Source organism: Otolemur garnettii, unplaced genomic scaffold (assembly GCF_000181295.1).
Source record: "Otolemur garnettii isolate 467f Iridium unplaced genomic scaffold, OtoGar3 scaffold00038, whole genome shotgun sequence".
Classification (NCBI taxonomy): Eukaryota; Metazoa; Chordata; class Mammalia; order Primates; family Galagidae; genus Otolemur; species Otolemur garnettii.
Window position 1 is genome coordinate 6,948,070 of NW_003852433.1, and position 13,651 is coordinate 6,961,720.

The 13,651-nt window shown below is 42.0% G+C and overlaps 1 protein-coding gene and 1 non-coding gene across 3 annotated transcripts in view; one reads left to right on the forward strand and one right to left on the reverse strand.

The window, feature by feature from the left end:
- The window catches only part of KCTD10 (potassium channel tetramerization domain containing 10), a 44,505-nt gene that overhangs the window by 11,147 nt on the left and 19,707 nt on the right, over positions 1-13,651 (reverse strand). For both annotated transcript variants that reach the window (XM_023513250.1, XM_012805282.1), the window contains exon 3: positions 4,961-5,130. In XM_023513250.1, the coding sequence (XP_023369018.1) occupies positions 4,961-5,130 (170 nt within the window). The remainder of the gene's footprint in view (positions 1-4,960; positions 5,131-13,651) is intronic.
- Positions 6,116-6,222, forward strand: LOC111725366. The gene has a single exon (XR_002773445.1). It is a non-coding gene; the product is annotated as a U6 spliceosomal RNA (small nuclear RNA).

Consider the following 13,651-nt stretch of genomic DNA (forward strand, 5'->3'; position numbering starts at 1 on the left):
GGGACTGATTTAGCCAAAGAGCAGTTAGGTGACCTGGTCACTCAAGGGATGCCTCTCAGGGTCACCATGACCAAAGGGGAGTAGCTCCAGGGTTAGTTAATTAACTCTCACATTTCCAGATGGTAGGAACTGGATGAAGGGGTTTTGGCGCAAAGAATGAAGAGGCCTGACACAGAGTCTGTGCCCAGGGACTGAGGAGCTCAGGGAGGAGTCCTCCCAAGCAAACCTCAGGTCCGTATTTATTATCATAAAACAGGAAGTAGATAAAAGCTGCTTATAGACATCAGCACTGATAGGAAGGACATGGAGAAGATCAGATAGAATGTGTCCACCTTGTTTTTGCAAACACACAGACCTTGAGCACAACCTTTGCCTCCAGTGTCAAGAGACCTTTGGAATCCAGAGGATTTTTATCAGCACACCTCACATATACACTCTCTCGGAGGTCAGTTTTCTGCCCTCCTGCATGTACACAACTCACATACCATTCTCATGACCCTTTAAGGTCTCTCAAGTAGAAAGTGAGCCTATGCTCAAGGTCAGGACACAATTTTCCCTACATCTCCCCCTTTTTTATTTTTTAACATAGTTAAGTGAACATAAGCAAACGTTTCGTCTTGTTTCTTCTGTCCTTGGGTCTGACGACACATCCACCGTCCAAATGCGATAATGATGATGAAGAGGATCAGGAGAGCACCAAAAAACCACATTCTTATATTTAACCCTGAAAACCAATGAGAAGGAGATAACCATTGAAAATTTGTTTCCAAAGTGTTAAAACAAGAGTGTTGGTTAGCCTTTGGATGGTGAGTCTGTTCCTGAAACTGGCCAGATAAATCTGCTTTATCTTGAGCCACAGCATCATTGAAGACACTATGTAAAAGATTTTTAACTTGTTCCCATGGATTCAGGAAACTGTTGTAAGGAACTGCTGTGATGCAATTAGTACTGTTAACGTCACATCAAAGAGCAGTCCTCCTCTGCAGAGTTTGTTGTTTATTACCAGGCCATTTAACAGCAGCCTTGAGGGCATCAAATCTTCGTATAACTTGATTGTCAATCTTAGCTTGTCTTATGAGCTCTTGTGTGTTATTAGCCATCATAGTATCAACAAAAGGAACAGTTTGAAAAGATTCAGTTAAAGCAGCTATAGCCCCTGATGTAGAAGTAAAACAACAGCACAAACTATAAAAGCAATGAGGTTCACAAGGAACCTTTTTGGTCTTAATTTCTTTAACACATCAATTAAAATATGCAAAGTGGAATCTGCTTGCCAGGGTCATTTAAGATGAACTGTCTACTTTTTTTTCATAATGAATACACTGGAGATGTTCAAAGTAGTAGCACTGTGATAGGAAAACCAAGTACTTAACCAAGCAGTAGAGAATGAAAGGGTAGAAGAATACATTGTGTTATGAAATGAAAAAGAAGGAGCTAATAAGAATACATATGGGCTAGTAGTACACCCAAGGATTTCACTGGAGAAATTGTTAAGTTTACTGTGAACATGCCTATAGCACCAGTACAGATAACACCATGTGTTAAAAGTGGGGGGAATAAATGGGAGGGTAATTCCCCAGTTTAGAGTAATAAGGGGGCAGTGCCCATAGCTCAGTGGGTAGTGTGCAGGCCACATACACCAAGGCTGGCAGGTTTGAGCCTGGCATGGGCCTGCTAAACACTGACAATTACAACCAAAAAATAGCTGGGTGTTGTGGCAGGTACCTGTAGTCCCAGCTACTTGGGAGGCTGAGGCAAGAGAATTGCTTAAGCCCAAGAGTTTGAGGTTGCTGTAGGCTACGACACCACAGCACCCTACTGAGGGTGACATACTAAGATTCTGTCTCAAAATAATAATAATAATAATAATAATGGGAACACTGACTGTTTTGACAAGCTTGAAGTATAGGACCTGAAAGGGACATGCTGTCCTAGACAGGTTAATTTTGAGTCCATTCTTTTTTCTTTTCTTTTTTTTTTTTTTTTAATTAAATCATAGCTGTATACATTAATACTGTCATGGGGTACAGTGTGCTGTTTTTATATACAATCTGAAATATTTTCATCAAACTGGTTAACATAGCCTTCATGTCATTTTCTTAGTTATTCTGTTAAGACATTTATATTCTACATTTAGAAAGATTCACATGTACCCTTATAAGATTTTGAGTCCATTCTGTGAACTTTATGGTTTACCTTCTGCAGTTAAATGGCCATAGGGCCCCCAGTTAAGAAGGTTAACTTGTTGGGTGAGATTAGCTCAGGGAGGTGGCTGTACCTGGCAAGGTTCCCAACTAGCGTTACTAGGATTAGAAGAATCAGAAAAGTGCATACAAAGAGGTGAATTTGGCATAGATTGCCGGGCATGATGGCTCACACCTGTAATCCCAGCACTTTGAGGCCGAGAGGGGTGGACTGTCTGAGCTCACAGGTTCAAGACCAGCCTGAGCAAGAGCAAGACCCCTGTCTCTAAAAAAATATATATATATATATATATATATATATATGTATGTATGTATATGTATAGCTGGGCATTGTAGCAGGAGGTTGTTGTGAGCTGTGATGCCACAGCGCTCTACTGAGGGTGACAAAGTAAGACTCTGTCTCAAAAAAAAAAGAAAAGAGGGAAGTAGTATTCATGAAAATCATATTGAGAGGTTTAGTGGAATAATGTTAAGTAAAACTATGACGCACAACCTCATAGCACAAGGTTGCAATGAATGGAGGGAAAAACACATAGGAGTTTTATCAATAAAGAAAAAGACATTGGGGTAATTAAGCCAGACAATCTGGTTCAGCAGGGGTTGCCCTAAGGGCATAAAAAGACCTCCAGTCCAAGTGGTGTTGTTACTGGAAAGGGTGGAGTTCAGAATCTCTCCAAACACAGGCTGGACTAAAGGAGATTCTATTAAGTGAGCCCAATAGATGTGTTTTGCTTTAGTGGCAGAGAAAAAACACAATAAAAGGAGAAAGCACACCTTGGCAGAGTTCTGAGATATCACTGTCAGGCAAGCCAGGAACCTGTTTTCAGGTGTTGGAGGAGTACCAAGCTGTTTCATAAGAGACTCGGCATCTTGAAATAATTTCTTAAGTGATCCCCACGTCACCAGGGGTGCCCCTCGTGTTTTGGGAAGGGGTACTGGCGGATTCTTCTGAAGACTCATCTGTTCAACGAGTTCCTGGGTCGGCTGTGGTTTGACATGGTCCTTCTTGCTTGTGTTTGGTCCTTTTTGTAGAGAACCATGCAGGTCCTGTTGGTGTGGAAACACATACATATCCTCTCCCCCATGTTATTAACACTGGATAAGGTCCTTCCCATTGAGTCAAGTCTTAGAATTTTACGAACACTTGTTGATCCTTTGGCCATGCTGGCTTGGAAGCATTTTGTAAATGCTATTGAAATGCAGAAAAATTATCAGGATTCCAGTTGAAAAGATTAATACTTATAAGGGCTTTGTTGATAATATGTCTGGGGTGAGCAATATGGGGGTCATACAACCCCCTTTTTGTTTTTGAATATAATTTTTCAAAGTGCAGTTAGCACATTCAACAATGGCTTATTGTCTTGGTGCCCATTACTCAGTGGTTACGGTGCTGGCCATATACACTGGGGATGGCGGGTTTGAACCTAGCCCTGGCCTGCTAAACAACAATGACAACTACAACAAAAAAAATAGCTGGGTGTTGTGGTGGGCGCCTGTAGTCCCAGCTACTTGGGAGGCTGATGCAAGAGAATTGCTTAAGCCCAAGAGTTTGAGGTTGCCATGAGCTGTGACACCAAAGCACTCTACCGAGGGCAACATAGTTAGACTCTGTCTCAAAAAAAAAAAAAGGCTTGTCCTTTGGGATTATAAGGTATTCCTGTAATATGCCGAATTTTGCCAAATAAGAAGGAAGTTTTGAAAAGTATTACTGGGATAACATAGGCATTGTCTATTTTTAGTTTCTTGGGAATTCTCATTATAAGCAAAACATTCTAGCAAATAGCAGGTGGTGTGGTGAGTTTTTTCTCTATTTAATGATGTAGCATGGATATACCTGCTATGAGTATCAACAGCGACATGGATAAATTTAAGTGTTTTAAATGATGTTTAATGCTTAACATCAGTTTGCCATAGTTTATTACTGTGTAAACCTCACGCGTTGGAGCCTTTTCCTACGGAAGGTCCTTGGACAGCTTGACAATCAGTACAAGCCCATGCTATTTTTTAAGCGAGTTTAATAGGTAATTTGAACTGATATGCTACTGCTTTGGCATTTTGATGATGAAAAGCATGAGAGGCTGAGGCTTACTGAAGGGATACTGCAAATATTTCTTTTTGAGAAACTTGTTCATTACCCAAGGTGAGAGGGCCTGATAGTTTAGTACGGGCTCTGATATGGGTGACAAAATAAGGATGTTTACAATTCTAGGGCTTGTAATTCTAAAAATAAAGCAAGCAAAGACGAAAGAGTTTTGGCTCAAGGAATGAGAGGTTTGACACAGAGTCTATGCCAGGGGACTGAGGAGCTCAGGGGGGAGTCCTCCTCTGAGCAAACCTTAGGTCTGTATTTATTATCATAAAACAGGAAGACGTAGATAAAAGCTGCTTATCAGACATCAGCACTGATAGGGAGGACATGGAAAAGATCAGATACAATGTCTCCACCTTGCTTTTGCAAACACATACCTCAAGCACAACCTCTGCCTCTAGTGTCAAGAGACCTTTGGAGTCCAGAGGATCACTGTTGCAGCACTTCACATATATATTCTCTCTTGGAGGTCAGTTTTCTGCCCTCCTGCACATACACAACTCACATACCATTCTGTGCCTCTTTAGGTCTCTCAAGCAGAAAGCAAGCCTATGCTCAAGGTCAGGAGCCAATTTTACCTACACTGCTCCATTCCACAGATGGACAACAAGGAAGGCAAGCAGGCTCAGTGCCTCCCACCCAAATGAGAAGAAAGGGTGATGCTTACTTGTAGGGCTGCCTGGCACTCTTCCACCAGGCCCTGGACTAGGTAGTACTTGGCTTCTGCTAGTAGCTCCTCGATCTCACGGCGGCTCTCAGGCAAGGGGACTGCTCCGTCTCGAAGGTAGTTAAGAATCGTACCAAAGTGCTTTCCACACCGGTCAATGAGGATCCAGCCTACATAGGGGGAAGGACAGCAGAAGGGCTCACTACAAAGGTGCTCCTCTAGCCATGGGAGGTAGGGGAGGGCATTGAGCACAGCTGGGATGTCTCCTGGTTTCCTCTACTTTCCAGGAGCAAGTACGACCTGAGAGAGCTATGGCCCTACCTACCTACCTATCAGCAAAAGGCTGAGTAGGCTCTGCCCAGGCGCCACTGCCACAGCCTCCAGGCCCTGCTGGCTGGACACAACTACAACCCTAGACTACTCTGGTCTTAGATTTTGTTGGACACCAGGACCCCTGAGGCTTGAAAACATGTTTCTGAAGTACCCTCAAATATTCCTTAGTAAAAGCATTCCAAGAAGTACCTGATGAACCACACCTGGACCAAAGGACCACATCCCAATGATAGGGAGAAGAATTCTGGGGTAAACAAATATCTAACTCCTCTTTCTACAAAACTTCATTCAGCCTCTCAAGTAACAGAGCCATTTTGAAAGAAGCACAAGCCTCACTCCCACAGACTGCAACCTTTGGCTCTTAAGAATGACCCCCAGACTCTCACCAGCCCTATACACAGTACTATCCCAGAACCTCCTGCAACAAGCACCCAGTAGCCAGTAACAACAATTGGTGAACACAGACTTGGCACTCAAGCAGCTCAGTCAACATGGGGAAATAGCTTTTATTGAATTGGAAGAAGTTCCCAACTGCTGACCAAATCAGTCACAGTGAAAAATTCTTGAGGGTGAAAACCAGGAAGACTACCCCTTTGCTTCTCAACTGGTCCTTCAATCTTGTTGCTGGCCTGATGGCCTAATATTCTACCACCAGAGAGTCTAAGAGTTTTCAAAACTCCTCTATTAAGGCTGGGCACAGTGGTTCATGCCTGTAATCCTTGTGCTCTGGGAGGCCAAGGCAGTTGGGTCCCTTGAGCTCAGGAGTTAGAGAGCAGCCTGGGCAAGAGTGAGACGCCGCCTCTATTAAAAACAGAAAAATCGGTGCTTGCTTTCACAGCACATATACTAAAATTGGAACAATATTGAGAAGATTAGTATGGCCCCTGAACAAGGATGACACGCAAATTCGTGAAGTGTTCCATAGAAAAAAAAAAAAACCGAAAACAGAAAAATCGGCCAGGTGTGGTGGGCACCTGTAGTCCCAACTATGGGAAGCTGAGGGAGGCAGGAAGATTGCTTGAGCCTAAGAGTTTGAGGTTGCTGTGAGCTAGGCTAAGGCCATGGCACTCTACCCTGGGCAACAGATTCCATTTCAAAGAAAGAAAAAACTGGGAGTGGTATTTGGAGGAGGAGACAGGACTCAGGACTAGGGCCTGGAAAGAGGAGGAAAGTATAGGAAAGTGACATAGGAACAGAGAAACACCAAGTATCTCCTGATGAGGTTAAGTCCTAACTTTCCTGGCTAGCAGGGCAACCTCAGGCCAGGCCAGGCCAGGAGCTTCAGCAAGACTCCTGCCCCCCACAGGTGAGAAAACACCAATGTAAAGGGCAGTGAAAAGTTTAACTGGAACCAGCCATTTTATAACATACTTTCCTTCCTTTTTGGACATTTTCTACAGATAAAGTACATTTTCCACAGATAAAAGTAAAGTCTCAGAGAGGTTAAGTGATATTCCAGAGTGAGGAAGGGAAGACTTGACCACAAAGAAAAAGTAAGGAAATCATAGGAAAACTCCTTTCACTGCAACTAAAAAGACAAGTAGAACCTTAGCTGAGAAACAGCAACCAACTCAACTCAGCTGCTGGGGAAGAAAACTTGCACATTCTGCCTTCGATGCATGACAACTCAGCTGCGAACAAAAAGCAAGCTCCCTGAAATCAATTATCCAAGTGACAGCCTGGAGTTTCCTTAAACAAACAGGCAGACCATGACACTGGGCTCCAGCTCAAGAATGCTATCCGGAAATGGTTGCAGAGAAGGAATCATACTTTAGACAAATAAGGGCAAAGAAGCCAAACACACTCTCCATGAGGTTTCAGTCAGCATTCTGACTTTAAATATTTGGGTTCCTTTCAAAGCAGGAAGCTTTCCTTTTCAAAGCCAGCCCAAAAGCCTAGCAAGTAGAAACACAAATGGAAGTCAAGCAGCTTCTTGGTTGTGGGAGTGTCTCTCCTGGTGCCCTGGGGGATGAGGGCTATTCAGGAAGGCTGTCCAAGACAAGGCAGCCTAGGATCTAACCACCCAGTAGCCAAGGCTGGAGAGCAGAGCAGACTGGGAGGCTCTGGACTGGGCCGTAGGAAGTCTCTCAGTACAGCAGAGGCTAAGAAACCCAGCTCTCCCACTTACTTGCTTCACTTAACTTCTCTGTCCAGCAGTTTGCTCTTCTATTAATGGTATCTGACAGAGTGGCATACAAATATGAAGGAAGAATGTACAAAAGATGCACAGTACAAGGCTGGGTCTACTGACAGCACTCAAAATCAGCTTTAGGTCTCTGATGGGCTTTTCACATAACTCATCATTATTGTAGTTGAAAGAGCTAAGGAAAATTTACCCCAAAATATAACTACTTAACATATAGAATATTTTGAATTAAAGGCCATCCACAATCAGAAAGCATTGGAAAGGGCTTTCTATCTGCATAAAACCAGACTGACCTGATCAGGGGATAAAAGGGGGCAACTGACTTCCTTTCCTCCCCAGGAATGCTAGCAGACCTGGCCCAATCACTTAAAACACAATACTTGTCTCTCAAGTTAATTTATAAGTCAATTTGTTTCCCCATCTACTCATCCACCCTAGCAACCACTTGCTGCACCACACGCCTCATTCTTTCTCCTTCCCTTCAAAAAGGCATCTGTAAAATATTTGACCATCACAGAGACACTGAGTAATCATTCTTGTGGTCCCCCCATGGGCATGCTATTTGAAAATAAATCTTTCCCTTGTTAATCTGCCATAATTGTGAGGTTTTTCAGTGAACCATTCAGGGGAAAAAGGGTGAGTTCCACCCTGATCTCTACACAGTCCAGAGATGGCACATTCCAACCCGCAGGAGGGGGTGTTGTGGCTTTTGGGGTACCAAAGCGGGAAGGCTGCTCAGAGGGGTCAGAGGAATTGAGCCACCAGACTCACCTTTTCCTGGCTCTGATGGCATACCATGTGTTTCCTCCCTCCAGGGATGTCTGACCTCTCTTTTCTCTTCCCCTACCTCCTCCAGGGAGCCCTCACTGACTTTTCCTTGCCATACTATGGTATTTACACTCTATATTTTTGTGACTCCCAAATTTATCTGATCATAAAATCACCTGAGGTACTTGCTACAAGTTCAGATTCACAGAACCTGCCTCATTACTGCATCAGAATCCCCAGGGCAGGGTCTCCAATCTTGGCACTATGACATTTTGGACCAGATAATTCTTTATTATAGAGGAAGCTATCCTGTATGTTGTAGGGTACTTAGCAGCATCGCTGGCCACTATCCATTCAATGGCAATACCATCCACCACAATATATAACAACCACTAGCACTCTGGGAGGCCAAGGTGAGTGGACTGCTTGAGCTCACAGGTTTGAGACCAGCCTGAGCCAGAATGAGACATCATCTCTAAAAATAGCCAGGTGCTGTAGCTGGCTCCTGTTGTCCCAGCTACTCGGGAAGCTATGGCAAGAGAATCGCTTCAGCCCAAGAGTTTGAGGTTGTTGTAAGCTATGACGCCACTGCACTCCACCAAGGGTAACAAAGTGAGACTCTGTCTCCAAAAAAAAAAAAAAAAAAAATTATTTATATAAGTATATATACACACACAATAGCTCCAATTAATTGGATTTTAAAAAAGTAAACACATCAAGTATTTCACCAGGAAAACAGAAAAAAAAAAAACAACTCATGCCTTTTTGTTCAAGTGACTTTGATATCCTTTGATAAATAAAACTAGTGTTTTTTTTGTTTGTTTGTTTGTTTTTTGAGACAGAGCCTCAAGCTGTCCCCCTGGGTAGAGTGCTGTGGCATCACAGCTCACAGGAACCTCCAACTCCTGGGCTCAAGTGAGTCTCCTGCCTCAGTCTCCCAAGTAGCTGGGACCACAGGCACCCGCCACAATGCCCGGCTATTTTTTGGTTGCAGCCGTCATTGTTGTTAGGTGGGCCCAGGCTAGATTCGAACCCACCACCTTAGGTGTACATGGCTGGTGCCTTAGCCACTTGAGCCACAGGCGCCGAGCCAATAAAACTAGTTTTAAACCTGTTACTAAAGTTCAGATGTTTAAAGATTATAAAACTGCCACTTTTGTAATATTTCTAAATCTGCTAGATTTCGACTATGAGCTTATGTTCTTGATTTTGAGCCTCTGAATTCTGAGGTCAGATAGGGTGATGGTTGTGCTGAAGCCTAGGGACATGTTCTCTTTGCCTAAGACAACAGCTACAAGGTACACTCTAGCCCATAAGGTCCCTTCCCAGCTCCAACTTGTTTCATCCCCTTGCTATTCTGAGAGAAACTGAATGATCCAGTATTCCTGCTTTCTGTCTTGAACTCTGCACTTGGTAAAAGAATTAAGTACACAAATAGGTCATGTCCTTTACAGCCATCTTTGATGCCACGTGGCCATGTGAGACTTAGGAGAACAAGCAAAAGAGATCAGAAATGATGCCTATGTTGTGGTTTCAAAACACTTTTCAGTAACTCAAAAACTTAAAAGTCATGTTATGTTTCATAAAATGTCTGAGTCATTTATAAAATGTTCAGATTATTTGGGAAACCGAGACTTTGTCAAAAAAATAAGATTTTGCCTTTTAAATCTTCTGATTATCAGTTTAGACAATTAACTTTATAGTAAACTGTGACCTATTTTATGAAAAGTGGTTTTTTTGAAGAACAATTAAACTAAATAAACGAATGAATGAATGAATAAATGAATAAATAAGTAAGCAGCACAGTGTAAGAAAGGATCTTGTGTGGTAAATTGTCCTGAAACAGAGTAACTGATTAAGAAAGCCAAAGGCAGGGCAAAACAGAAGGTTTGAAATGTTTGTAAATTCTCTGTTCAGGTTAAATGGAACTCATAAAAGGAAATTTACCAAGAAATTTACATGTGATCCACCTGGCTCTGTACTGCCTTTAAAATCTTTTTGCTTGTGATCCTGTTTAAACAAATGTTTTAAGCCTTTAATACTTTTGACCTATCTTCCAAAAATCAAAATTCTAGATTTTTTTTTTTTTTTTTGAGACAGTCTTACGTTGTCACCCTTGGTACAGTGCTGTGGCATTATAGCTCTCAGTATCCTCAAACTCTCAGGCTCAAGCAATTCTCTTGCCTCAGCCTCCCAAGTAGCTGGGACTACAGGTGCCTGCCACAATGCCTGGCTATTTTTTAATTTTATTATTATCTTTTTTTAGAGACAGAGTCTCATTTTGTCACCCTCGGTAGAGTGCTGTGGTGTCATAGCTCACAGCAACCTCCAGCTCTTGGACTTAAGCAATTCTCTTGCCTCAGCCTCCCAAGTAGCTGGGACTACAGACAGCTGCCACAATGCCCAGCTATTTTTTTGTTGTTGCAGTTTGGCTAGGGCTGGGTTCAAACCCACCACTCTTGGTATATGGGGCCAGTGCCCTACTCACTAAGCTGCAGGCATAGCCCCATGCCTGGCTATTTTTAGAGAAGAGGTCTTGCTCTGGCTCAGGCTGGTCTCAAACCTGTGAGCTCAGGCAATCCACCTGCCATGGCCTCCCAGAGTGGTAGGATTACAGGTGTGAGTCACTGAACCCAGCCTACTAAATTTGATCCTTTTGAAATATTAGACCACTGAAAGTCTGAGAAAGACATATTAGACCTATCAAAGTGTGTCAAAACTATATAAAAATATTATCAAATATAAAATGATAGTTAATTTTCTATAGATTATGTTTATATATACACACATATGTTCTAATATTATAAAATATTAGTCTATGTTAGTGTTATGTTATCAGTAATAATTTTTTTTTTTTTTGAGGCAAAGTCTCATCATGTCAGCCTTAGTTAAGTGCTGTGGCTTTACAGCTCACAGCAACCTCAAACTCCTGGGCTTAAGCCTCCCAAGTAGCTGAGCCTACAGGCGACCACCACACCACCTGGCTATTTTTTTGTTGCAGTTGTCATTGTTATTTTAGCTGGCCCAGGCCAGATTCGAACCCACTAGCCCCAGTGTATGTGGCTGGTGCCCTACCCACTGAGCTATGGGTGCCGCCTATCAGCAATAATTTTTAATTCATCTCAGAAAGTATTTTCTGTAACTAGCTAAATTCAAAATTTATCCTTCAAAAAATATAATGGCAAGGTTCTCTTGAATACAAATTTCTAATAACTTTAGAGATTATATACCGCTGGACTAAAAGGAAACTTCTAGGACTTTAAATTAATTAGAAATGTAAAACAGACAGAAATTAATTACACAGGAGTAAACTAATTTTTTATGACTTTTCTTTTTAAAACATTGCTAATTCTTTCTGTGTTGTTTTCCAGAAGTCAAAAAAACCCTTTTTCATCTTCTGAGCTATTTATAACTTTTGACAATATATGTACTTACATGCAAAATTTAAAATATTTATTTTTCTCTCTTTTTGCTTTTTCCAGAATTTCAAAACCATTTGTAAATATTCTTTTTATTTATTTATTTATTTTGAGACAGAGTTTCACTTTGTTGCCCTAGGTAGAGTGCCATGACATTATAGCTCACAGCAACCTCAAACTCCTGGGCTCGAGCAATTCACTTGCCTCAGCCTCCTGAGTAGCTGGGACAGTAGGCACCCACCACAACATCCAGCTATGTTTTTTTTAAGAGATGGGGTCTTGCTCTTGCTCAGGCTGGTCTTATACTTAAGAGTTCAAGCAGTCCACCCACCTTGGCCTCCCAGAGTGCTAGGATTACAGGTGTGAGCGCCCCCGAACTTGGTCCTCATCTGTAAGTATTCTTAATTTCTGACAATACAGTTATTTGTGTAAGTTCAATAAGAATCTGTTTCTTGTATAAGACAAAATAACAAACACTGGTTATTTTTACCAAGGCTTTGTCTACAATGACAGAGTTTCAGAGGCATCTAGACTACATTAAAAAATTAAAGTTGACTTTCTATGGTCAATAAAAAGCTTGTTGGAAAAACTGGCCAAATACCTCCTCAATAACATTTTCTGATCTGTAGTAAATAAAAAATGTCCTAAAGGTGAATACTAGAAACAATCTACATAACCATCCATAGACTATGGTTCTATCAGCTGCAGAATACTTCTAGAATGGAACACTGCACCATGGGGAAATGTTTTAATTAGACCTGTTTATTCATGGATTGATCTCACAAGCATACTGCTAAGCAAGCAAAAGCAAAGGACACAAATATAGCACCATTCAAATAAAAACTCTTCACTTAAAACCCACCAGTATCACATTTTTAGGGACATAAATAGCTGTGGCAAAATTAACACTTGGAAAGATACACCTGTGGTTCTCAACCCTGGCTCAATCACAAAGAATCACTTGGGGAGCTCTTCTAACTCCTGACACCTCAGTCCCACCTGGCCCAATGACACTTGGCTCTCTGTCCTGGGGCCTAGGCACCAATACTGAATTCCTCGGGTGACTCACTATGTAGCCAAGGTTGAGAGTCACTTACCGACCATAAAGTCAGACTATCTGGTTACCTCTGAAGGGAGAAAGGCTCATGCTTTATGCCTGGGTCTGAGTGACAGCACAGGGAAGTCTGTGGTATTATTCACAATTTAAAAGCTCTCAAGGTATTTCAGAATTTCACAAAAGAGCATTATCATTTAAGGCAGAAGGGTGGGAGATCTCAGGGAAACTCCCAGATATTGCAGTTTTCCCACAAATTACACTGGTTACACAGTATTCTAGGAGAATGTGCTGATAATACTATGAATGACTCTCATTATTCAATCTAGTATATATACTCTCTAATTCCAAAACCATTAGCAAGAGATCAGAAATCATATGGGGTAGGGGAGGGGAAGTACTGCATCAAGCAATGGAGATGAAACAGACAGCTACCGTGTTTCTTCAAAAATAAGACCTACCCAAAAAATAAGCCCTAGCAGGATTTCTATGCATTTGTTAAATATAAGCCCTACCCCAATAATAAGACCTAGCGATGGGCATGCATTTCGGTCCGGAGAAGAAGACATCCCCTGAAAATAAGCCCTAGTGTCTCTTCTTGAGAAAAAATAAATATAAAACAGTATCTTATTTTCAGGGAAACATGGTACAAATGAATGCTAAATGGAACTCTTACTGTGAAACGTGCTTCCTAACTCCACGAACCAATGGTGATGCTAACAAAGGCTCTGGTAAAAATTCTAGCACAGTAAGAAATGAACCTTTCCTGGGGAGGGTTCTGGGAAAGGCCTGCTCATTGCCACAGTGTCCTCATTATCTTAGAAAAGCCACTCCACAGGGGATAATGCGGAATTGTAGCACAGTCAGCCATGAAGACCAGGGAGGGCAGCCAATCTCTGACACACCTCTTCCGCCATCTCTGCACCGGACCCGGGAGAGACCTAAAGCCATAATGTGCAGTTCCCATTTAT